Consider the following 25,377-nt stretch of genomic DNA (forward strand, 5'->3'; position numbering starts at 1 on the left):
CACAACTGGATCCTTGCAGGCAGTGGCAGCCACAGCATCACCACAGTTAAAACATGCTTCTCACACACCCCCAGGCTCACCATCTGTCTTTGACACACACACACACACACACAAACACACACACTCTGTCTGTCTGTCTGTCTCTCTCTCTCTCTCTCTCCAGGACGGACTGCGGGGAGGAAGCCGGGGTGGAGGCTGCGGAGGGCCCTCTGGACTCTGGCCGTGCCAGGGCGGCGGCCACAGGCGGAGGCGACGTGGAGCGGCCACGTGGAGCCGCCCGGGGGAGGGCCGGCGTGGGGAGCCCAGGCGCGGGCGGCGCGCAGCCTCGGGTGACGACGAAGCCGGACCGAGTCGCCGCCGCAGGTGGGTCCAAGCCCCGCCTGGGGAGGGCGGGCAACGGGCTGGGCGATTCGGGGACCGCCGGGGACCCCAGCAAAGCCAGCCGGGGACGCGCCGTGCCGGGGGAGGGCGGGACCGCGGGGCTGAGGCGGCCTCCTGGCCTCCGGGTTCGGATGCTGAAGGCGCAGTCCCTCCGCGTCCCCTGCGGTTCGGAGGCGGCTGGAGCGGTGGCCCTCGCCTCTAGGCACTGCTCGGAGGAGGTTACCTCTGAGAGCAAGTGCAGGCAGGGGCTGGAAACCGAATTTTGAGCTCTCTAGGTGTGATGATGGGGTTTCACAATTCCCCAAGCGCTTTTCCCTCTGGTGGCTCGTTTGTTGCTCCCATAGCCGTGGGGAGAGGGGCCCGAGCTGAAAGTGGGGGGGCTGAACCCAGCTCTCAGGTGTGGGACCCCTTTGGCTGTACAGCCACTGCCTCTTCTCTTTGCGGGGCGGGGGAGGGGGAGGGTGCTGGGAGGCATAGCAGCACCAGAGGGATAAGTTAAGGAAGAGGATTCAGTTCCAAATAACTTCCTGGCAGTTAGACTCAGCCAGAAATGGAATGGATGCCCTATGAGGTGCTAGGTTCCTGTCCTGGAAAGACAAGTGGACCCTGAATGGCCATTGACAGGGATGCTGTGGAAGAAAGTTTTGCACTGGATGGGAAGTTATGGAAGATAAAAGGCCCCTGCCACATCCTAGAGTCTCTGAAGTACTCAAGGAGCATCTGCTCGTTGCCAGCCACTTAACCTACATTATCCTGTTGCATCCTCCCCAAACCCCTATGAGATAGATACTGTTATCCCAGGGCTCAGAGAGGTTAAGACACCTGCCTAGATCACACTGTTAGCACTGGAGAGGCACGATTTGATCAGAGGTCTAACTCCAAGGCCCAGCTCTCCTCCCACGCGCTGGGGCAAAGGCTTGGAGAAATCTGAGGCCGGAGGGTTATCGTGAATGTGAGTGTCTGTATGTGTAGGATGAGAATAATTTCACTGAATTACATCACAACTGTTAACAGTTGTGGTGGCTCTCGTGGGTCATTAAGGTGAATTCTGTTTCTGTGAGCGTTATAGGTGTAGGAAATGACTAGGAACATTTTTATTTGACAGGCAGTGGTTCGGTAACGGCTTTATTTCTGTTGCTTACAAAAGCTTTTGGAAATCCTTGGAAATGTGTAAGTGTGAACAAATCACATTTCACCAATTTCATTACGCATTACTCGAGGTGCCTTAGCCTAACTTCCTTTAAATCATAGAGGTGGGTTACCCGTACTAAAAATGTCACAGGTGGAAGCATTACTTAAGAGAATATTACTTAGATGACACTAAAAGTCCACATGCAATTATTTCAGTTTGTGAAGTAGACTACAGCCAGGACACTAATGTTGTCAGGAGCGCCCAGGATGTTCCAGGCAGGAGGTGGAGCAGCTTGGGCAAAAGCACTGGAAAGTGAAAGTAGAAAGTATTTTAGGAGACTCCACTAACCCCTCTGTTTGAAGCAGAGTGTTAGCATAATGGAGCACTGGAAGATGAGTCTAAAATGGTAACTTGATGTCTGATTGTAGAAAGGCTTGAAGGCCCAGGTGAGGACTCCGGACTGTAATAGAAACAGGAGCCATTGAAAGTTGTGGGGCGATGGAGCTCTAGCAAAGGAAGATTAATCTGATGTGGGTCTGGAGAGTTCTTTAAAGGGAGAAGATACCAGAGGCAGGGACAAGAACGACAGGCTACTGCATTAGTTTGTGTAAGGAGTAATTCATTATCCACTTAATATTCACCATAACACTGTGAGGTAAGAATTATTATTATCTGCATTATGCAAAGAAGGTAACTGAAGTTTAGTGAGAATAATTAACTGTGACCCAAGGTCACAGGGACAGTCTGTGGTGGAGCTAGGATTTGAACCCAGTTCTGGCTGGTTCCAAAACTCTGTTCTCTGTTCACTGAACATACTGAATAGTTACATACATGTGATGGATACATAGGACCAAGAGGAGGAGAGTGACAGTGATTCATGTGGGCAGGGTTCAGGACCAGGTACATAATTTTCAGGGCCCAGTGCAAAAATAAGATTAAGAATTTCAAGATGGTGACAACAGAGCATTAGACTAAGCACAGGGCCCTTCTGAGAGCAGGGCACAGGTCGCACACCCAGGAACCAGTTCTGATTACTGTGACAACTTAACCAACCACCTCAAAACTTAGTGGCTGAAAACAATAACATTGACTTTGCTCATGAGTGCCTTAAGTCTGGACAGGGCTGTGGAGACAAGCACATTTCTGCTCCATTCAGTGTTGGCTGGGACAGCTTAATGACTAGGGGTTGGAATCACCTGAAGATTTGCTCTCTCACTTGTCTGGGCCTTGGGCTGGGAAGACACGAGCAGCTGGAGGCTAGAAAAACTGGGGCTCTCAGGCATCTCCATCTCTATGTGGTTTCTCCATATGGTCTTTTCAGCATGGCAGTTTCAGGGATGCCAGCCTCCTTCTCTGGTGGCTCAGGGCTCCAGAGGTACACATCTACATGTCAAGAGATAGGGGTGGAGAGAGAGTGAGCCAGAACCAGGCAGAGGCTGTGTTGCGTTTTATGACCCAGACTTAGAAGACACACAGCATCATTTCAGCTATTCATGAGAAGTGAGTCACTAAATCAGATTATATTATATACAAGGAAAGGCAGATTAAACTCCAGTCTTTGCGAGAAAGAGTGTCAGAGGATTTATAGACATGTTTTTCAAACCAGCACAGTTGGCCTAATGAGTGAGTAGATTAGTGGGATCTGATGGGTGCTTCCCTTTGTGCCTGAACTGCTGCCCCCAGAGTCACTCTTTGGAGTTTACAAATGTCCTCTTTTAAAAGGTGACTGCTGGTGGATGGTAACACATTAAGCCTGGATAATAGGTTTTGACAGCTCTGAGGGACTTAAATTATTCCAGTGCCTCCTGTTGGTCTAGGTCCTGGCAGTAAACAGATGGGGAGGAGAAAGCAATTTGAAGGTGTCCAGGTGGGGAGACAGGATGGTGGGTATGTGTGAAGCCACTGCGGAGCAGTCCAGGAAAACTTCTGAAGAAGAAAGCCCTTATTGTATCACCAGGCACTGGTCTGTCTCATTTAACCCTTACCACACCCCATGAGAGGTGCTCTCATCAGGCAAACTGAAACGTAGAAGGCACACACCTAGTGAGTTACAGAGTCTGGATTTGAACTTAGGCAGTCTAAGGTTAGGGCATGTACCCTTAAACTTGGGCTATGCCACCTGTTCCTTAGCAATTCTGTGTTTCTCTTAATCATTGTTTTAACATTTGCATCTTTTCCTACTTATATTTTTGCAAGCTTTAAGGAGGAAAACGAGTAAGTAATTCTACCTTATACTATCATCTTACTTCTAGGGTTGTGCCTCACATATAGCAGGTGCTCGATAAATATTAAAAAATGAACAACGTGTATCCTTATTCTACATATTTATATTTACATTGGCCTTCTCTGTGGATACTCACCCTCCTGGTCTTTGTCACCAAAGGTCTTTGACGTCTGCTGGTGCTTCCCATGGTGTCCTCTGTGGCATCAGGTCCCAGGGTCCATACCGTCTGGCATTTTCCTTCTGGCCTCTTCTGGTGGGCTGACTCTCTCAGCCATTATGCGCCCCTCCTTCTACCTTAGAGACTGGGACCCTGAGCTGACTCCCCCCGCCGCCCCAACCAGCAGCACCCTGGATACAAAGAACTGGGTGAGGTGGCCCTGCCCTCTGGCCCAGCCACCTAGACCCTCCTTCAGCCATTGCTTCCTGACAATTCGGGCACCCTTCTGCCTAATCCTAAGGGCTTTTTCCTTCCAGAAGTTAGAAGTGGGCAGAGCCTTCTCTTTCATCCTCCCGGACAGGGCGCACATCCCTGCAGTTCTTGGATTTCCATTCATTCTCCATGGGGTTTCTATGGAGATTTCTGTCTTCAGCCCCCTGCTGAGGCCCGGGTAGTGGTGAGCTCCACCCTACTGAGAACCCAGGCACCCTTGAATCCTGGTTGCATTCCCTCCAGCTCTCTGTCGCTTGTCTCCTTGAACTTGACTTACGATGTCCTTCATGATACAGAAGTTTAAACTCTTGATATATTCAAATCTGTCCACTTTTTCCTTTAAAATTTATGAATTTGAAATATTTTTCCTTTTTAATGACTCTGTCATATAATATGATTTACTTAGCCACTGCCTAAATGTTAGACATTCTGGTTGTTTACATTTCTTTCACTAATATCAATAGCACAACTACGAATATCTTTATACTTTCTTTTTCCGTTTGTGTTCTTCCTTAGTTAATCCCCAGGATGAAATTATTGGGTCACAGTTTCATGGCAATTAATACACATTCGTGGATTGCTCTCTAGAAACAGTTCAGGTTTATAGTTCCTTATACGATATAGGTTAATACTCACTGATTCAATTTCTTTAATGGTTCTAGGACTATTAAAATTTGCTATTTCTTTTTGCATCAGTTTTACTATTAAGTTTTTCTGGGAAATTGGCTAAGTTTGCTAATTTTCAAATGTTTTCTATTTCTGTAATTGTGTCCCCATTTTCATTCCTAATATTGTTTATTTGTGCCTTTCTCTTTGTTCTTAATGAAAATTGTGAAAGGTTTGTCTATTTTATTAGTCCTTTTTAAAAAAAAATTCGCTGTTTGGCTTTGTTGCTCCTCTCTGTTGTATTTTTAATTTCTGCTATCTTTTATTATTTTATTTAATTTCTTTAAGTTTATTGTTTTACTATCTTTTTTTTTTTTTAAAGATTTTATTTTTCCTTTTTCTCTCCAAAGCCCCCCGGTACATAGCTGTATATTTTTAGTTATGGGTCCTCCTAGTTGTGGCATGTGAGATGCCGCCTCAACATGGCCTGATGAGCAGTGCCCTGTCCACACGCCCAGGATCAGAACCAGCTCAACCCTGGGCCGCTGAAGCGGAGCACGCGAACTTAACCACTCAGCCACAGGGCTGGCCCCTACTATCTTTTTTTTTTGCTGAGGAAGATTCACCTTGAGCTACCATCCATGCCAATCTTCCTCTATTTTTTTAGTACATGGGGCGCCAGCACAGCATGGTTGCTAACAGAGTGGTGTAGGTCCATACCTGGGAACTGAACCCAGGCTGCTGAAGTAGAGGGTGCTGAAGTTAACCACTTGGCCATGGGGACTGGCCCTACTATCTTCTTCAGTTGGAAGCTTAACTCATTAACTTTTAGCCTTTTTTCTCATATAAGCTTTTAAGTCAATCTATTTTCCCTCTAATACTGCTTTAGCTATATGTCTTTTTTGATGTAGATTTTTCCAATATTATCCAATTCTAAGTGTTTAACAATTCCCATTGTGATTTTCTTCTTTGGTCCATGTGTAAGTGTGCCTTTTAAATTTCCATATATATGAGATTTTTTACATCATTTTTGTTATTGATTTCTAATGTAATTGCATTTTAGTCATATAACAGTGTGAGGCTGATTCTTTGATATTCATTGAGCGTAGTCTCCGATGTACTACTTGTCAGTTGTTATAAATATTCCACATGTGTTGAGAATATGTTTTTGCTGAATGATTGAAGTAGGGTTCTCTATTTGTTCATTAGTTCAGGCTTATTAAATGTTTTATTCAATCTTCTACATTTTAACTAATTTTTAGTCTGCTTAATCTTTCAAATACTAAATGACGTATGTTAAATTCTCCCACCCATAATGGCAGATTAGACTTTTCTCCTTGTAGTTATGCCAGTTTTTTTTTAAGACTTAATTTCTTTAGAGCAATTTTAGATTCACAGCAAAATTGAGAGGACGGTACAGAGGTTTCCCATATACCCCCTGCCCTCACACGTACATAGCCTCCCCCATTAACAACATCCCCCACCAGAGTGGTACATGATGGACTGATGAACCTATGAACTGACACATCATAATCATCCAAAGTCCATAGTTTACCTTAGGGTTCACTCTTGGGGTTGTACATTCTATGGGCTTGGACAATGTATGATGACATGTATCTCTCATTATAGTATCATACAGAGTATTTTCACCGCCTGAAAAATCCTCTGCCTATTCATCCCTTCCACCCTCAACCCCTGGCATCCAGTCATCTTTTCACTGTCTCCATAGTTTTGCTTTTCCCAGAATGTCATAGAGTTGGACTCATACAGTGGTAAGCTTTTCACATTGGCTTCTTTCTCTTAGTAACATGCATTAAGGTTCCTCTGTGTCTTTTCATGGCTTGGTAGATCACTTCTTTTTAGCGCTGAATAATCTTCCATTGTCTGGATGCACCACAGTTTATCCAGCCACCTGCTGAGGGGCATCTTGGTTGCTTCTAAGTTTTGGCAGTTATGAATAAACCTGCTACAAATATCTGTGTGCAGGTTTTTGTGTGGAGGTAAGTTTTTACCTCCTTTGGGTAAATACGAAGGAACACAATTGCTGGATTGTATGATAGGTTTAGTTTTGTACAAAACTCCCTGAGCGTCTTCCAAAGTGGCTGTACCATTTTGCATTCCCACCAGCAATGTATGAGAGCTCCTGCTGCTCACATCCTCGCCAGCCTTTGGTGGTGTCAGTGGTCTGGATTTTGGCCATTCTAATAGGTGTGTAGTGTTATGTCAGTTTTTATTTTAGATGTTTTGAGTCTATATTATTAGATACATACAACTTCAGAGTTATTATATCTTCCTAGGTGATTAAACCTTTGTGAATTTTGTAATGATACTCGTCTATAATAATGCGTTTCACCTTAAAGTCTAGTCTAATGTCAACAAGGTTATACCGGCCTTCTAGGACTGCTTTATATACGCTTCTTCCATCCTCTTGCTTTCAGGCTTTCTGTGTTTTCACTTTTTAGAGTAATCTCTTGAAAATTGCATATAATTGTATTTTGGTTTTTTTTTAAAGATTGGCACCTAAGCTAACATCTGTTGCCAATCTCCTTTTTTGTTTCCTCTTCTTCTTCTCCCCAAAGCCCCCCAGTACACAGTTGTATATTCTAGCTGTGGGTCCTTCTGGTTGTGCTACATGGGACACCGCCTCAGCATGGCCTGATGAGCAGTGCCATGTCCATGCCCAGGATCCAAACTGGCGAAACCCGAGGCCGCTGAAGCAGAGCGCATGAACTTAACCACTTGGCCATGGGGCTGGCAACTGTATTTAGTTTTAAATACATTTTGATAATCTCTATTTCTTAACTAAGTTTATATAATTTATACTTATTATGATTACTGATATACTTGGATATATTTTTACCATCTTATTTTACACTATTTATCTTTCTTTTTTCTTTTTCTTTTTTTCTTTTTATTTTTTTTCTAAATTGGCACCTGGGCTACAACTGTTGCCAGTCTTCCTCTTTTTTTTTTTAAGGATTGGCACCTGGGCTAACAACTGTTGCCAATCTTTTTTTTTTTTTTTTCTGCTTTGTCTCCCCAAACCCCCCTGTACACAGTTGTATATCTTAGTTGCACGTCCTTCTAGTTGTGGGATGTGAGACGCCACCTCAACGTGGCCTGACGAGTGGTGCCATGTCCGCGCCCAGGGTCCGAACCCTGGGCCGCCACAGCGGAGCGCGCCAACTTAACCACTCGGCCACGGAGCCGGCCCCTCTTTTTATTTTTCTAGTTTCTTTTTTCTCTTTTCCTGTCTTCCTTTGAAATCATTTTTTAAAAATTCCATTCATTTTGGGCTGGCCCCGTGGCCAAGTGGTTAAGTTCGCGTGCTCTGCTGCAGGCGGCCCAGTGTTTCGTTGGTTCGAATCCTGGACGCGGACATGGCACTGCTCATCAAGCCACACTGAGGCAGCATCCCACATGCCACAACTAGAAGAACCCACAACGAAGAATATACAACTATGTACCGGGGGGGGCTTTGGGGAGAAAAAGGAAAAAATAAAATGTTTAAAAAAATATATCCATTCATTTTTTTTCTCTGCTGTTTTGAAGTCATACATTCCATTTCTATTTTTACTGCATATTTAACAAAGTTGATCAATATATCTACTCTTTTCCCAAACAACCATCCTCACCTTACATCTTAATTTCCAATGTTGTAGTTCAGTCCATCTTTTTTGCCCTGTATGTTAACATAATTATCATTGTTTAACAGTCTGTGTTTGTTTATATTTTCCTACATACTTTCTGGGTTTTTTTTCACTCATCATTTTTACTTGCATTTCAAACCCTTCTAGGGTCATTTTCCTTTTTCCTAAAATAGATCCCTAGAGTTTCCTTTAATGGAGGAATGTTGGGGGTAAATTCTCTAATTTGTTGTTTATCTACAGTTGTTTTTGTTTCACCTCATTCTTGAAAGATAATTTTGCTGGGAATAGAATTATAGAATGGCAATTTTTTCCCCCTTTCTCAACATATTAAAACGCCATGTATTCTGACATCCCTGTTGTTGTGAAATCAGCTGTCAGCCTGTTACTCTTCCTTTTAGGTGATTTGTCTTGTCCTTCTGACTGTTTTTAAGATCTTCGCTTTTTCTTGGTGTTCTATAGTTTCAGAACAGCTCTAGGTGCATATTTCTGTTTAGTTATTCTGCCTGGGGTTGTTGGGCTTCCTGGATTGGAATATTAGTGTTTTGCAGCACGCTGGAAAAATCTGAGCAGTTATTTCTTCAGAGGCACCTTCTATCCAGTTTTCTGTGTTGCCTCCTCCATCCTCTATGCCACTTAACCTTTGTTTTCTATTTTCTATGCCTTTGACTCAATGAGATGCGTTCTCATAATTTATCCAGATCTCTTTCCCAGTTCTTTTATTCGCACATCATCTGTGTCTAATCTACTTAACTCATTCGTTGCATTTTAAAATCAATATTTTCTTTATATTTGTGTAAGTTGTATTTGGTTCTTCTTCAAATCTATGTGGTTCTTTTATGCTTTTACTCCTTTCTCATAGTTGCAAGCTTCTCTTTAATTTCTTAAAACATATTAAATATACTTTATATTCTGACTGTGATAATTCCAATATCTTTAGTTTTTGCAAGTCTGGTTTTACTCACTATGGTTTAGCTGTCTCTTACTCACGGTGTCTTATTTTCTTGTATGTTTATGACTTTTTGGCTGGGAGTTCATGCTCCTTGAAACTTTACCTGTGGAACTACTTTGAGGCCTGGACTGGAGTTGTGTTCCTCAGGACAAGATGTATATTTTCCTCTGTTGGTCAGCTGGGAGTACTGTCAACCAGGTACCACTTCAAAATAAATGATCTGCTTTAGGTTTTAAACCACAGAGGTAGCATCAATTCAGGCTTCAAACCCACATTAGAGCAGGCTTGTTACAAATTCTCAGGAAAGATTTTTTTCTCCTTTCTACCCAGCACCAAGGTCAAGATAGGCAAGATTCTGTGCTGCCCTTCTTCATGGCAAATTTACTTCTTGTTCCCTCTTAGATTGAGACTCAAGCTGTTTGAATACCAGCTTTATGCAGAGAATCTCCAATAGTCTCCTCATGCTGGAGGGTCCAGGCTCTAGCTCTGGTCTCCTCTATTGCACAAAGCACTCAGATTGATAGCTCAAATTCACCTGGGTTTGGTTGGGCAGACACTCTTAAGGCCAAAGCTGACTTCAAGCTCACTTTTTCCTCAGGATTACCTTTTTCCCTGTGCTTTTGTACTCGGAGAATTTCTTACTTTGTTGCCAACTCAATGCATTTGTAAAGATACTTTTTATTTTTGTCCAGCTCTGGCATTACTTTCATTGAGACACTTACTATCATACTCCCAGATATGGAGGTCTGGATATTTTTCTAGTCCACCCTTTCACTGAGGTATGTCTGCTGTGGTGGGACCTCTGAGGGTCCCCAGTTGATATGGAGATGTCAATTCCAACTGCCTCCCTTGGATGGGTCCAAGACCTTGTCTTCTCTCCTGGGTGCAACAACCAGGGCTCAAGGATCTCTGTTGCCAGCCGCTGTTCGTGAATACCTTTACGGCAGCTGTGACTTCAGCACCCATTTGGACACAAACAAACTCTGTTGGGGCCAATGTATGCATAGAAAACTGAAGACGGTCTCTATGACTCTCAGTAGGGCCACCTCCTATGGACTTCCACGTTTTGCTGCTTCTTCCTCAAGGCAGCTCTGCTTGCACAGCTACAGCCAGGTTCCCACATGTATTTTCCCATTAGCCAGATGCTCACCTGCTCTACCCCACATCTCTTAGGAAGCTGATGTCTACCCTTGCAGGGGTTTGAACCTTGTTAGGGTCATGGAACTCTTTGAGAATCTGATGAAAGCTATGAACCTTTCTCCAGGAAAATTCAGTGCTAGCCAAAATGTAGGGTACCATTTCAGGGGGTTTCTGATGCTCTGCCTAGACCATCAACCACCTGATGGTTTGTCTTCCTCTAGATGAGCTTAGGATCTCAGGCCTCAGCTTTGCTGGGCTTCTGCTTCCTCAGGAATTCACATGATATGTACACACACTTAGGACTAATCGGAAGGCTTCATGCTCTGTGCTTCTGGTCAATGCTCTCTCTATTTAACTGTTTTCATATAATCAAGTGATTTTGTTGCCAATGGGCCTACACAATGTAGGTCTAAGGGGACGTTTTTGTTTTTTCCTTTATAATGGGATCTGGTTTTCCTAGCTACAAATAGCAGTTCCTGGGGCCACTATTGGTTTGATCCTCATTTGTTGTGTTTTTGATCCCTGAGTTTGGACCTATTTCAAGGAGTCTGAGCCTCTTTTGATTTGTTCTTTGGTGAGTTTTTAATAAAGACAAACTAACAATCTGCCTCTCTGTTTAAGTCTTGGTCTTTTTGTGACTCTCTGCATTTCTAATTTGGCCTTTTTCTTAACCTCTCTGAGCTAGTTTCCATCTGTAAAATGAGCAGCTGAACTGGATCAGATGTACTTAAACTGCACTTCCCTGACCGCCTCGGGGGCTGGCAGGGCAAAGGGAATAGGGTGGGGAGTGACTCTTGCCTACAGCACTGCTTCCACCAGAGCAGGTCTGCTTTATGAGCTTTACATGCTGGAGCTTGACTAACATTTCTTTTGAGCAAAGTTCCATGGGGCATTGCTGATGGCCATGTGTGTCTCCTCCCTGAGCAGGAGTCCTGCCACCAGGGCTGCAGGTGGAGGCTGGGAGAGAAGGTGCTCCTGTCTAACCCACTGATCCCCCACCCTGTGGCAGACACCCTTTCCCCCTGACTCGCTAACTCTGTTCTTAGTTCCAGTTACAAGAAGGATGTTACCTTCGACGATGAGCATGTTCCTGCTGCTGCTGCTGCCCCTGGGTCAGGCTGCTCCCAAGGATGGAACCATGCGGTAAGGGGATTCAGAGGGCAGGGCTGTGGGCCGGGAGCAGGGAGTGTCTGGAGAACCTAAGGCTGTGGTGGGCCCCTCTGGGAGGCAGGAGACAGGGGTGTAGCCCTCCCCACCCACCTCAACCTCTGCCTCGTGCCTGTTAGAGTGCCCTACGCAAAGTGGGCATTCCATACGTGTCTGCTGGACTCATGTGGAAGCCAGGAGCTCAGTTCCATGACGTATAAGCACAGGGAAGAAGCTATGGGCCAGGGAAAGGGCTGCGGTTGTCTTATCAGGCCTTGGAGTGGGAACTCCAGAGAAACAGAGACCATTAGCATATCAGTTCTGTTTGAGTGGACTAGCTTTCTTGAGGTTTATGTATTAATACTATGCGGTGCGTATGCTGGGTGGGGTGGAGGGACAGACACAGGACCATCAGCAAGGGCTGGCAACAGTGACAAAAGTTGCTGCAACAGCTCCTGCCAGCTCTCTGGCATCACAGGTCTGGAGTGACTTGGGCAAGCAGGTAGTCCTGTCCAGAACTGGGAGCAAACCTTGAGCTTTAAAAACTGACAGAGAGACCCTGAGCAGATTGGAACTCCAGAACCAACATATATGCTCTCAGCTTGGGGGAAAAAAAAAGGAGTCCATTTTGTGTCATGGAGCAAATCGGGTCTGTATAAAACTGGGCAGTGCCTCCGGGCTCAACCAGAGACCTAGCCCTCGGCCCCCAGCAGCCAAGTAGAAGGGTTGCCATGATCCACCTTGTCCTGCCCCACTGCACTGTTTTCTTGGGTCTCCAACTTGTTTCTACTAGGTGTGGCCTCATCTGGCCTCTGCCTAACCAGATGTTCTATTGGAGTTTTCACTTAACGTCTAAGTTAGGAATCTGCAAAAGCAGAGTCTGAGGGAGTAAGGTTCTGCTTCTGAGGAGACCAGAAGGGCTCCCTCCCGACAAGGTTTTTGGGAACCTGGGGGAGCAACTCCCTTTGGGTCTCGGGGGAGAACTCTGCCAGGAGCTTGCGGGTGGAAGGCTGGTAGGCTGGGCCCTCAGGGCAAGGCTGGTCCCTCCCTTCCTCCTCCAGGCTGGACCCTGAAGTGCAGCATCTGCCCTTGTCCAACCCCTTCCAGCCAGGCCCGGAGCAGCTTCGGTGAGTAGGCGGGGCTGGGGGCCTGAGGGTCAGGACTGGGGTTGCATACTGGCCTCTCGTGGGCTGATTTTCCACTTTTCTTCCAGACTTTTGCAGAACTACCTAAAGGGACTAGAGAGGATGGAAGAGGAGCCAGAGCACATGAGCCGGGAGCAGGGTGAGGGGCTGAGCTGATGGGGCCAGTGGACGGGAGGCTCAGCACAGCTAGAGCTGTGACTGACCTCGGGCCGTCCCCTGGCTGCTGCCTCCTCCACCTGTCCCCTGACGTCTCTTCTGATCCAGCTTCTCTTCCTTAGTTCTCCTCTACCTCTTTGCCCTCCATGACTATGACCAGAGTGGACAGCTGGATGGCCTGGAGCTGCTGTCCATGTTGACAGCAGCTCTGGCCCCTGGAGCTATTGACTCTCCTACTACCAACCCAGTAAGCCCCGCTGGATGGGGGCCCCTTATCCCATGAGGCAGACCCAGCTCCTTGGGGCTTTGGTCTTTTTCATCATGACCCTTAGCAAATCCCCTGTAAAAGGAGTGCTCAGAGCCTGCATGGCAGGGATGCGGGGGGAAGGGGGACAGTTGGGAGGGTCAGGGCTCCTGGGAACATCTCTGGTCACCATAGACCCCATGGCAACTGTGCTTCCACAGGTGATCCTGGTAGTGGACAAGGTGCTCGAGACCCAGGACCTGGATGGGGATGGGCTCATGACCCCTGCAGAGCTCATCAACTTCCCAGGAGAGGCCCCGAGGCACGCAGAGCCCACAGGGCCCCTGGAGCCACAAGATGTTGGGAGGCAGTCCCTGTTAGCTAAAAGCCCATCAAGACAAGAAGCACAGGAAGCTTTGAGTCCCAGAGAAGAAGCTGGGGGACAGGTGGAGGCCAGAAGGGAGTCCTTGGAACCTGTACAGGAGGCTGGGGGACAGGCAGAAGCTGAAGGAGAAGCGCCAGGCCCTGGAGGAGATGTTTGGGGACAGGTAGAGGCCAGAGACACTGGAGAGGGAGCAGAAGAGCTTCCAGGGCAAATACTAGAGTCTAAGAACACCCCAAATGAGTTTGAGGTTCATGCTATTCAACTGGAGAATGATGAGATATAAACCTTGAGGATACAGATCTGCACCCTTACAAGTCTCAGTGCCAGAACATAAGCCCTGAAGCGTGGGGTGTGTATGTTGGGACAAGGACCCCTCTGTGTCCCTTCCTGGCCCCTGTAGGTGGCAGGTCTTCTGTGCAGCTCAGGGAAACCCTAAATTGAGGGGCAGCTTTAGCGTCCAGACAACCAATAAAGAACTGAATGAACTCATCCCCCGGTCCAGCCTGCCCAGAGCCCAGGGAGGCAGGGGTGGGCACTGGACAGGCCTCCTGGAGGGGCAGGGAGTCAGCTTTCCCAGTGTTCCCAGATGGCACTGAGACACAGCAGAGCACAACGGTAGCTCACTGCCAGCTGCGGACAACCCGGGGGAGGGGGCTCGGCCTTCCCTGGGGCTCCAACACTGCTGCTCCCCCCTCACTTGGTGTTGAGACACCCAGTTCCTTCCTGCAGCTCAGGGCAGATCTTCTCTACCCTGTATCTGCCCCCAAACCCCATAATATTAATAACAACTACCACTTACTGAGAGCCTAGTACACACCATGCACCATACTGGGCATTTTACACATTCGCTGATTTTATCCTCACACTAATTCTGTGATCATGCGGAATTAGCTCCATTTGACAGGGAAAGAAATTGAGGAAGATCAAGTTCAGTAACGTACCCAAGGTGACACAGCTAACTAAGTGGCAGATTGGAATTCAGGTCTGTCTGACTCCAAAGTCCATGCACTTTCTCACATTTTATGGCCTCACCCACCCTGCCCCAACTCCCGTATGGAAACTGGCCAATTCCCTAAGGGACGCAGCGCTCTGTACCCCAGGTCACAGTTGGGGCTGAGATACCACTTTAACTACAAGTTGGCTCCGAGGGTGGAGCTTTCAGGCTCTGTGACAGTCACTGGGGAGATATTTTTGGACTGCAAAGCCTCCACCAAACCACACAGTAGGCTCCCGGCCAGCTGGCCTGTCAGGTTGGCTCAGCCATGTGGATACTCCTAGGGCTGTGAGACTGGAGTCTTGTGACAGTGCAGGCCCAGAGGAGCTTTTCTCATGGTTTGTGGTGATTTGGAAGGTTCCCTGGGGTGCGTGGAGTTAAGTGTCCTCCCCAAGCGGAAGGCTCCCGTCTCTACCCATCCCTGTGGCTGCATCTCACCAGAGGAGCTGGGCCACTGGTGGCAGGCAGGCCAGACGGGCGCGGGGCACTTCCTGCTGCTCTGGTATAGGCAGCCCCTCCTCTGGGCCTGGGGTGGGGTGGGGGTGGGGAGTGAATTCGGGGAATGGAGAAAAAGAGGGCGAAGGACTGTCGTGTCAAAGCCTCGGGAATCCCCAGCCAGAGCAGTTCAGACATCAAGGACAAATGGACTGCCAGAGGAAGCTGGCTCGGGGAAGGAGATTTATTTGCTCTGCGGCTCTGCAGTATGAGACGCCAGGACACAGGCAGAGCCCTCCCACAGCCTGCATTGGCCCAGGGAGCAGGGCAGCCCGGATGCCAGGCTGGACAGAGGGGAGAAGGCAATGGCAGCCAGGGATGCCAGCCTCCAATGGGGGTGGTGGTGAGCTGGTGCCTCCTGCCACAGGGCGCTCACACGATGCCATCAAAGCCCTGCAGGCCGCACTTCTTGCCAGCCACCTGGCAGCCAAACCTCAGCGCCTCCTGCATGCTCTTTCCTGGAGGGAGGGACAAGTAGCTGGATCAACCTGGTCTTCTGGGCAGGGGCGGGCCCCAGCCCTGCCCCTCCTGCTGGGGTACTCACCCTGAGACAGGCTGAAGATGACAGAAGCATTGAAGGTGTCTCCAGCCCCCAGAGTATCCACCACCCGGGGTGGTGAGAAAGCATCCGAGTGGAGCAGCCGTCCATCAGGGCCCAGGGCATCGGCGCCCTCCTCAGCCCAGGCACACACAAGCACTGCCCTGCAAGACCCTCCACTCAGCCGGGTGTTAGCCCACCCTGGCCCCCAGCCTCATTCCCCCTCCCCAGGGCAGGCCCTGGAGTCCAGGCTCATTTGCTCCCCACACCTAAGGCCTCTTCCTGGCTTCCCCCAGCTCACCCTTTCCTCACACGACTGTACAAGCCCCTCAGGGCCTCCACCGCTGACCGGAACCCCAAGTGCTTGGCTACATCTTTGCTGACAAACACCTGTGGGCAGTGGAAGAGAGGCTGACAGTCACCTTAACTCCAGCCTCAGCTGTCACTCACCACCAGCAGCCTAGGCATGCCCCCATTTTATAATGCCACCTCCTCCAAAATGGCCGCCTAAACCCCCAACATAGCATCTCTCTGTCTCACGGGAACACGTTTTCATATGTGCTCAAGATATGCTAGAATACAGCCCTGTAAATTGTGACACAAAAGCCCTAGTCTATTTGTTCCAAGATCCACGAATTTCCTAGCAATTGAAAACCCAAAGCAAGCCTGGAGCGCCATCTTGGGGTGCAATCTACCACTGCCAAGTTAAACCCCGGTTTTGGGGGTGGTTTTGTTTTGATTTTTTGTTTTCTTCGTACAACTAAGCCCTCTAGGTCTTGTTTCTTTATCTTTAAAACAAAGGAGTAGGAGTTCAAGAACTTCCCCAACAGCAGCTCCACATTAGAGTCACCAGAGAGACTTTTGCATTTTTTAATACTTCAGCCCAGGCTCCACCCCTATTGATCAAATGAAAAACGAAGGTGGGGCTCAGGCATCCCTATCTTTTAATGTGTAGCTAAGGTTGAGGCCCAACCAGCTTCAGCTATGATGCTAGGATTGTCCCCCAGGTTCCATTTACATCCTAGCCCTGCCCAAATTTACCTTGTGCAAGTCCCCTTTCCATCCTCCCTCACCCCCAGTGGCTCCCACAACCTGCCACCCACCCCAGAGCTGGAGGACACCTCCGAGAACTGTCTTATCTCATCATTTGACAGAGGGAAACACTGAGGAGGCCCAGGGAGGAGATGCTTCCACACAGGCTTGCCCTGTGGCTGGCTGCCTTGGACCTGTCCAAGCCCTCTGGCTACCCTCCCACCTATGTACCCACTAGGGTGGGGAAATTCTCCTCCTGGGCCACTGCTGAGGCCTGCACCAGAGCCCAAAGCTGGGGGTCTGCCTCTTTGCTTTGCCCCTCCACCTGCGAAAATGCCACCAAGCTAGGAATTGTCATTCCACGTGTAGTGGGCAGGACAAGGGGAAGCTCAGGCTCCCTTTAAGAACCAAATTAGCTGGACGTGGCAAGGAGAGGCTGCGTGGGATGCTCACCACGTCTCCGTAGCCAAACAGCTGGAACAGCTCCTCTCGGGGCTTCTCCACCTCCACGGACACCTGGATCTTCTGCTCCGGAGGCTGCCTGGCATTGTGCTGTTCTATCCGCTGCAGCATCTTCACCTGCTCCGACACATTCCGGCCCTGGGGCAGAGCAGGGCAGCTCAGGACCAGCTGGGCACTCTCCAGCCCATCTGGCCCATTCTTCCCTCCCTGCTGGAACTCTGGATGAGGGGGCAGAGGGGCCAGGAGAGGCTGGGCTGGAAACCCATCCTAAGTCTCAAAATTCTGGAGCTGTCCTGGACACTGGAGACCTCATCAACCAGCCCTACCATTTCACACATAAGGGGACTAAAGAATAAAAGAGAGACTTTCCTAAGGGCCTACAATAAATTAAATGACAGGGCTAGTTTTAGAACTCAGGACTTAGGGTTTCCTCACACCCAAACTCCAAAACTTCTCTTGGAATGAAGATTCTAGTTCCCTTTATTGGGACCTGGGTCACGCCCTCTCATTCCTGCCTCCCCAGAGGTAATGGGTCAGGCCTCCTACAGCCAGGCTCCTGCCAGAGGCTGAGTCCGGAGGAGGTGAGGCAGCCTGTTAACACAGAAAGCACGAGACTTTGTCTGGAGCCAGCATCCTGCTTCTGGCGCCTACATCCTGCTGTGTGACCTTGAGTAAGTCACCCAGCCTTTCTCGGCCTTAGTTTCCTACCTGAAAACATAAAGAAGGATGAAGAGGGGATGAGGGGGGTTGGATTCATTTATCTCTAAGGTACTTTATGGTTCAAATAAACCAAGAGGAGGCAGAACATGTGGAGGGGCTGGCAGGTTGAGACCCTTGAAACACAGGTAGGGCAGGGCTTGCCTCAATGTGGATCCACTTGAACCGGGTCAGATCAACCTTCTCAAAGTCCATAGCAGACACATCTGGCAGGTTGCTAAGTCACAGGACAGAAAGGACAGAGAAGAAGGAGCATGGTGAGGTCAGCGCCAGGATCTCTAATTGTATGCTGGGGCCCCTATGCCTGGTGCTGCCTGCAGCATGGCAGGAAGCTGGATCTACAGCACAGGCCTGAGACTCAGCTCTATGACAGACCCTGCCCAGGTGAAACTCCTGACCCCTCCTTGCCCCACTCAGCTCCATCTAGACAGATGACTGGAGGCAGATTGTTAGGGTGCTCCTTCCTGTGTTTGATGCTGTAATATGTCTAAGGGCAAACAACTGCAGCATGTGTCAAGGGGTAAGTTCTGTGTGCCTTGGAGACCACATCTCCCAGAAACCTCTAAGAGCACCATGGACTACAATTCCCAGAATCCCTCTTGCCAGCAGCACACACAGCTCCCAGCATACAGTGTTCCGGGAAACTACAAATGCCATGGCCGTTCTGCCCGGAGCTCGCGTCTGGTCCCACTCACTGCTGGCACCCCAGCGGTGACAGCACCACTGTCCTGAGTTTGGCAGCTCTGTGTTGAAATCCTGAGGTCAAGGTTGGTGCTTGAGGATGAGTTTATGTTTGGCCGATTTCGGTGTGGAGACCTGGGTAGGGTTCGCCTTGATCCTCCTTAGCCAGAGACCTACGCACAGCCAATGTCCTCCCCTCCACGTTCTGTAGCCAAATCCTCTGTTCTCTTAACCAGCTGTGTGACCTGGGCCTTTCCGAGGCTGCTTCCCCATTGGTACATGGGGCCAAAACCCCCAGCCTCAGAGGCCTGCTGCAGTTGGAGGTAACGGGTGTGGATATGCCTGGACTGAGGCCAGTGGGCAATAAACATTTCTCCTGGGAGCTCCTCTGCGTCCCTTCCTGTGAATACCCATGTCATGTCCTTGATCAAAGTTGCTTCAAGATTGTTGCTTAGTGGGCGGGTGACTAGGATTGCCCAGTGTGAAGGTCACTTCTACCATGCATGCCCAACCGCTCGTTCACTGGGACACACACACGGAGCCCAGGGACCACTGGTCATCAAGCTTGTCCCAGGATGACTGCCCCTCTCCCCAGGTCCAGTGGCCATGCTGGGCAGTAGAAACAGCCTGAACCCCAGGGCAGCTGGGCTTGGGCCATTTCAGCCCTAATATATTACCTAGAACACACTAGGTTCTCAGTAAACTAAACCTCTGAGATTCTTCAGGAGGGAATCTGGGAGAGATGAGAAGGGTCTGAGCCCACAGGACCTCTCCCTAGTAGCTTGTAACCCTAAAGGGATCCCTCTTTCCCCAGGTTAGCCCCACATCGGATGGCCCTGATTGGCTGACCCAATGTTCCCCTTTTCTCTACTTTAGCAATGGCTGTGAGTAGTGTGTGGTGTTTGGTCTGGCTTCACTATACTGGGGCCTTGGGGGACGAGGGGTACTCCTCTTTTTTGAACACCCAAACCCCAGCTCCTTGGTGCCATGCTGCAGGCTGGCAACTCTGGGGCTGACCCTGGAAATCCCAGTGGGCCCCCTTCAGGGCTTTAGATGGTTTGAATTACATCTCCTGTCCCTCTGTCCTCAGAACAATTTCCCCATGCTCACCCAGGCTGCTGATTGGCTAATTATGGAGGAATCACATCATAAATTACGTTTTGCACAGGCCTGCCTGCCCATCCTTGGTGTCCACCAAGGCCACGTTGCCAGGCAAAGCAAAGCCCATCCCTTCCCACCTCACTTCTCCCCTAATTGAACACAATTCAGAAATCACTGAACAGTCTGGCACAGGGACAATTTCTGGTACAAAGAGAGAAGCCACAGAGGGCAGGCAATTGGGATGCCCATGGTGGCGAGTGAGGGAGCTGATTGGTGGGTTGTGGCAGGGCGAGGCCAGGGGGCCTTACGTGTCATAGAGCACAATGGTACGGGAGCCAGTGGAGTTGTTGACGATGCAGCAAGAGCATGGGGTTTCCCCCCTGCTCTGCCAGGCCACCTGAGACACGTCCACACCCCGCTGCCTGAAGTCAGCCACCAGGAAGCTTGGAGTGGAGCCGAGCCAAGGGAAGGGCAAGGAGACACAGATTAGAGCCTACAAGTGGCCTGGGCCTCCCACAAGGGTGGGGAGGGGTGCTGGAGCACGTAGGCCTCTGAGAGAAGAAGGGTCCTGTTCTGGGAGTTCAGTGACGATGGTAGCAGCTGGCAAGGTGCAGACAGGTGTACAAACCTGTAGGCATGCAGGATGGTGCGGCTACCACTGGCCTCGTTGATGATGACTGTGGAGATGGGGACGGAGCCCGTGGTGTGAAAGACTGTGTAGCGTAGGTCCACGGAATAGCGGCGGAGGTCATCCAGGACAAAACTGCCAGGGCGGAGTAACCCAGGGGAGGCGCAATTCGACAAGGGTTTGAGGACTGGAGGGTAGCTGGCAGGGCCACAAGAGCCCCAGAGTGCAAGCAGAGGGTACTCAGAGGGAACTGGAAATCACCGTGCTGTAGCAGGCTGTGCAAGGGAGCAGGACAGGCAGGGGTGCCTAGCCTGGAACTCAGTGAGAAAAACACTAAGGTACACTCTAGGTCCTGGCTGAAGCAAACTCCAACCCTGACCTTGTCCTTCAGTCTGACTCAAGCTGAAAAGGATCTGCTTGTGTTCCTAAAGGTAAATAGGGTGAATTTGGGGCCTAGAGCATGTACCCTGTTTGAGTCAAGTAGGTGAGGGCACTGTGGCTTGTTTCATGCAAGGCCCAGGCAGAATTAATAATTACCAAGGTGATACTTTGCTCCCCCACCCCCTGCTGCCCTCTGCCTGCTCATCCCCATGGTACTCTTCTCTCTGAAGTCCTCTGGTCCTTCCCTCTCATTCTACACCTGCATCCATGATGCCCAGCCGGGAAGTGGGGCTGCCTTGGTGGGCCTGCTCACTGCCCTCTCCTCTTGCACTGAGGCAAACCCTCCCGGGTAGTGAGCTGGCTCCCAGTGCCTGATTCCCCTCTGCATGGGCCTGGTCTAGACTCTCACTCAGAACTCCCTCCAATCAGAGTGAGCTGGCGGCGGGGGGCCCTCAGACAGACTGCACCAGCAGAACAAGGATGTCAGCCCCACCCCTCCCGGCCCTCTCTGGAAATGCCATGTCCTGTGCCCAAGAGCTGGCACTTATGCCCAGCAGCCAGCGTCCTGACTTTTCTCACTATGGCTAGACCACACTTTCAGCAACACCAAAGGTGGACAATACAGATTTGTACAAAGGTACCAAGTTGGGGTATCCTTCCTTGTCCTACATCTCCAGGATATTTAAGTAGTAGCTTTCCCACAGTATGGAAAATACGGTTTGGTTTGCCAAAACACTTCTGCACCCACAGTGCCTGGCAAATGGTAGGTGCTCATTAAATGTTTGTTGAACCATTGGGAGAATTTGGATGGTGGGTCCACTACCCTAAGCAAGAGCAGTCTTGTCTCTAGCTTGGAGGGTAGGCAGCTGCTGAAGAGGGTTAACCAGTGACTGGCTGTTGGTTCTCGGCCCCTCTGTCCAATCTCACAGGGCCCCTCTTGCCCCCTTATTCACTTCATGCCAGTTCATCAAGGAAGGGAATCTGGCAGCGGCCCCCTCAAACCAGGGTTCAAAGGGCTGTGCTTCATAGGCCAGCAACCTGGCAGCCTGCCCCAGTGCCCACAGTGGGCAAAGTGTGGGCCTCACCTCCTGATAAGCGCTTGCTGAAGCTGCAGTGCCAGGGGTCAAAGGGCTCTTGGGTCCCTGAAGCAGCCAACATGGAGAAAGCACATGGGCCATTTATGGGCTGTAGCCTTGGCAGCAATGAGCTGGAGGCATGGGTCTGCGCCCAACTTTGGCACGTGGCTTTGGGGTGTCCTTGGGCAGGGTTCTCTCACTGCTTCAGTGAACAACGAGGACATGAGCACTGGCCCTACCCTCTCAACCAGGAAGAAACTGTGGGCCTGGACCCTGGGACCAAGGATGCTGGATGTCCCTGAGGTCAGGTGGGTACAACATGTCCCTAACTCCCTTCTGCCACAAGCACAGCCAGGATAAGCGACATGAGAAGGGCAAAGTCACATCCACTGCGGAGTCTGTTGGAAGCAAGGAAGGAGAAGATGGGGAAGCTGAAGCAGGCTCCAGGAAGTGGCCAAGAAAACAGGCTGTGGAAATGAAACCTTCAGCAGGAGCAGTGTTAACATCTGAGCAGCAGATAAGCCACACCAGGGAGGGTTTGGGATGCTGGTACTCCACTCCGCCCCCTCCCACCCATTTCTGGTGGCCACAAACCATTTCTTATAGCGTGCCCACCCACAGTTAAGACTTCCTTCTTCTCCCCCAACACTGCAGGCAGGCCTCCCCTGCTCCCTCCTCCACTCACTCGGCAACGTGGCCTGGGGCCAGTGAGCCCATGAATGCACAGGGGGCTCCAAGCAGGGAGAGAACAGTGCAGGAGTTGGATGCGTTGCCTCCACGTTGCCATCGCTGGGACAAGCACCTGCAAAACACAAGGAGGGTCCCTGCAACTCCAGCAGGCTGGTCCTGGGACAAACAGGGCCAACCACAGTGCCCTGGGTAGGGCCCACAAAATGTAGAAGCTGGGAGAACCCCCTCAGAAAGCATCCAGGCCATCCTCATTTTCTAGATGGGCCGCTGAGGCTCAGCGAAGGGAAGAGGCTTGACTGAGGATCAGGTCTGTCTCTCCAGTCCAGGCTAAATTCAAGTTCACAGCAATTCATTTCTATCTTCCACCTATTCTTATGACATCAAGAAACCACTCATTTGGGTCCATCACAATTTGAGGTCTCCACTCACTCTGGGTTAGCTCCTCCTCAGTTACAATGACCAACATCTCCCGCAGGGCTGCTGTACCTTCAGCCTCCTCCTTGAGAGGTGGATAACTCCAAGTGACTCTTCCCAGAGGTGTCAAATCTGCTACCTGCTCCTGTCTTAGGAGAGCCCACTTCAATAATAACTTCAGGTTAAAATGAGTAAGACAGGAAGCAAAGCTGGACATTGTGATCATTTAAGAAGTGGAGCCAAGTTAACTTTTACGATGCCAAGAGTTAAAAAGATTATTAGATGGAGAACAGTTTTTCTCCATCTTTTTGTTTGTTTGCCTTTTTTCTCCAGCTTTATTGAAATATAATTGCCATACAACATTCTGTAAGTTTAAGGTGCACAATGTGATGATTTGATGTATGTATATATGCGAAATGATTACGTTAAGGTTAGTTAACACATCCATCACCTCACATAGTTACATTGGTTTTTTTCCTTTAGTTTTTCTCCAACTTTATTGAAAATCTAATAAAAGGAAACTAACTCAAGATACACCTGAAGGGCTTCATTGTCATCACCAACAAAAAAAAAATGATAACTTATGCATACATAGCCAAAGCACTTTAATGATTTCTCCTTTGTGCTCCAATAATACTGCGAGGTAAAGGGTGCAGGCTGTTACTTCTATTCTTCCCGTTCCAAAAAGAATAATAACAACTGTGGCAGCTTACAGTAAGAGGACCAAGTCCCAAAGAACCATTAATGAAGAGAAATAAATGAAGCAGAACTTTTAGGCTAAGGTATATTTGTACACAAAAGTCAACCCTGAAGTTCCCTTCAGCCTTGGGAAAAGTACATGACGATTCACGTGACTGTGCTGGGTGGACCCAAAGCCTGAAGAATGCCCGGGTCTCTCTCCTCAACTAGCCTCATGGTTCTCGGCTGTCGAGAACCTCATGGTGTCTTGCCCGAGCTCAATCTCGAGTTAGACTTTTACCCAGTTCTTGGCTGAGACAACTGATAGCCAAGGAGCAGTTCTCAGTAGTCTAAGCACTAGACTGCACCAAGAGAAAGCCTCGTATTCCACCCCACAGAAATGCCTTCTTGGGATTACAGTGTAATGGTGTGGTTCTTAGCAAGAGGGAATATAAGAACCAACAAATGACTCTTCAACTTTGACCAGACAACTAAGAAGGACGTCCACTATGTTGTCCACTGATTTTTGTAAAAAGGACTTCTGGTGAACTCCTTTAGGAATTTAGCACCAGAGAAAGTTTGTCACAGCTCATGAACCACCTCTATCCATAACATATGGCATCTCCAAATTTGCCTGCAGTGCCAGCAAGCCCCAAGCCATCGTGAAGCTCGAAGACTCTGGTTTTAAACGTTCTTGAACAGTCTAATTGCACATACTTCTTATGGTAACCTACCTCAATTGTTTTTTTTAGAGACAGATGAGATATCTATGTGGTAAATAAATTAGAAGGAAATGCTAGTGAGAGGCAAGTATACGGGTCTTGTTAAAAGGAAAGAAACCGGTCCTGCTCCATACTGGCTGCGCGCCCGTGGGTAAATCACTTCGTTTCTCAGTCTCTACTTGCTTATGGGTAAAATGGGGACAATGATGCCTGACACAGTCCCAGGGTTGGAATGGGAATTGGCGAACACAATGCTATCCAAAGCTTGGGTCTTATTACTAAAGGCCCAATTCTTTCCCCAGGTCACGGGCAGAGGGCACCGGGGACCGGCTCCCGAGGAGGCTGGACCCTCACGGCCTCACTGCGGGGCCCCTGGCTCCGCGGCCCTGTAGTTTCGGCTGCTGGGCACAAACACGGGGCTGCAGCGACCCCTGGGGTCTCCGAGGGGCCCGGGCGCCCCTACCTGCTGTCCGTGTCCTCCTCCGGGTACTTGTCCACCACATTGATGATGTCCAGCACCACCAGCCCCACGCACAGGATCTGCTTCTCTTCCATGAGGCTGCTCCCGGGGTGTTCTGCCCAACCGGCGGACGGGGTTCCTCCCGGGCGCTGCCTCTTATCAGAGAGGATTGTGTCCCCCTCCCGGGGCTACCCTGGCTCCTCCTCCGCGTCCGGAGCTCCTCCTCCAGGGAGCCTCCTGTAGCGGCAAGGGGTGCAGCTGGGTGGAGGGAACGGAGCAAGGCCCTTGCTCCCCACGCCCACCGCCCCAAGCGGGCGTGGGAGCGCAGACCCCGAGGTCTTGGTCCCCGGCCTCCCCTTAGCAGGTTGCGTGGCCCAGCAGATGGCAACGCCTCCTACTTCTCGGCCTCAGTTTCCTCACTTGTCAGACGGACTCGGAGCTAAAGCAAACCTCTCTAAAGAGCGGCTATGCAACCTCATGAATGCAGAGAGAAAGTGCCATAGAAAGGCGCCCCTTGCCCCGCCCACCCCGCACCGGCAGCTACCAATCCAGACCCTACACCGGCGGGATTGAGCCGGGCCTCGCAGCTGCAGCTGGGACCCCGCAGCTGATGCCTCGGCTCGCGCGGTCGCGACCGCTCCGCCCGCCCCCGAGGCCCAGCCAATCCCAGGCCGTGGCCCCGCCTCCGCCGCGGAGCAGCCGGGGCCCGCAAGGTGAGCG

General features: G+C 49.8%; 2 protein-coding genes across 11 annotated transcripts; one reads left to right on the plus strand and one right to left on the minus strand.

Annotated features, from left to right (window-relative positions):
- Nucleotides 1-114: 114 nt before the first annotated feature.
- Nucleotides 115-14,077, plus strand: CGREF1 (cell growth regulator with EF-hand domain 1). Its single transcript, XM_003363028.5, has 6 exons — nucleotides 115-363; nucleotides 11,559-11,655; nucleotides 12,720-12,785; nucleotides 12,872-12,942; nucleotides 13,082-13,206; nucleotides 13,425-14,077. Exons 2-6 carry the CDS (start codon nucleotides 11,576-11,578, stop codon nucleotides 13,869-13,871), a joined length of 789 nt encoding a protein of 262 aa, XP_003363076.1. The 5' UTR covers nucleotides 115-363; nucleotides 11,559-11,575; the 3' UTR covers nucleotides 13,872-14,077.
- A 1,170-nt stretch (nucleotides 14,078-15,247) lies between these two features.
- Nucleotides 15,248-25,319, minus strand: KHK (ketohexokinase). 10 transcript variants are annotated; one of them, XM_070235733.1, is made up of 10 exons: nucleotides 25,212-25,319; nucleotides 24,661-24,894; nucleotides 22,379-22,495; nucleotides 20,237-20,371; nucleotides 19,917-20,051; nucleotides 17,971-18,043; nucleotides 17,101-17,247; nucleotides 15,917-16,005; nucleotides 15,622-15,779; nucleotides 15,248-15,535 (listed from the first exon to the last, which is right to left on the minus strand). In XM_070235733.1, exons 2-10 carry the CDS (start codon nucleotides 24,750-24,752, stop codon nucleotides 15,450-15,452), a joined length of 1,032 nt encoding a protein of 343 aa, XP_070091834.1. In that variant the 5' UTR covers nucleotides 24,753-24,894; nucleotides 25,212-25,319; the 3' UTR covers nucleotides 15,248-15,449. The 10 variants fall into 10 exon arrangements, 9 of the variants coding, with proteins under 9 accessions (XP_070091834.1, XP_070091835.1, XP_001502594.1 ...); XM_070235734.1 differs by having other exon boundaries at nucleotides 25,202-25,293; XM_001502544.5 differs by lacking the exon at nucleotides 19,917-20,051 and having other exon boundaries at nucleotides 25,212-25,315.
- Between the last annotated feature and the right edge of the window lie 58 nt (nucleotides 25,320-25,377).

The sequence above is a fragment of the Equus caballus genome, chromosome 15, assembly GCF_041296265.1.
Source record: "Equus caballus isolate H_3958 breed thoroughbred chromosome 15, TB-T2T, whole genome shotgun sequence".
NCBI classification, from domain to species: domain Eukaryota; kingdom Metazoa; phylum Chordata; class Mammalia; order Perissodactyla; family Equidae; genus Equus; species Equus caballus.

Coding starts and splice junctions, on each gene's coding strand:
- CGREF1 (XM_003363028.5), top strand. CDS start 11,576: ATGTTACCTTCGACGATGAGCATGTTCCTGCTGCTGCTGCTGCCCCTG. Junction 11,656..12,719: donor CCCAAGGATGGAACCATGCG/GTAAGGGGATTC, acceptor TTCCTCCTCCAG/GCTGGACCCTGAAGTGCAGC. Junction 12,943..13,081: donor GCACATGAGCCGGGAGCAGG/GTGAGGGGCTGA, acceptor TCTCTTCCTTAG/TTCTCCTCTACCTCTTTGCC.
- KHK (XM_070235733.1), bottom strand. CDS start 24,752: ATGGAAGAGAAGCAGATCCTGTGCGTGGGGCTGGTGGTGCTGGACATC. Junction 22,496..24,660: donor GAGGAGGACACGGACAGCAG/GTAGGGGCGCCC, acceptor TGTGTTTTGCAG/GTGCTTGTCCCAGCGATGGC. Junction 16,006..17,100: donor TGTTTGGCTACGGAGACGTG/GTGAGCATCCCA, acceptor CACTGCCCACAG/GTGTTTGTCAGCAAAGATGT.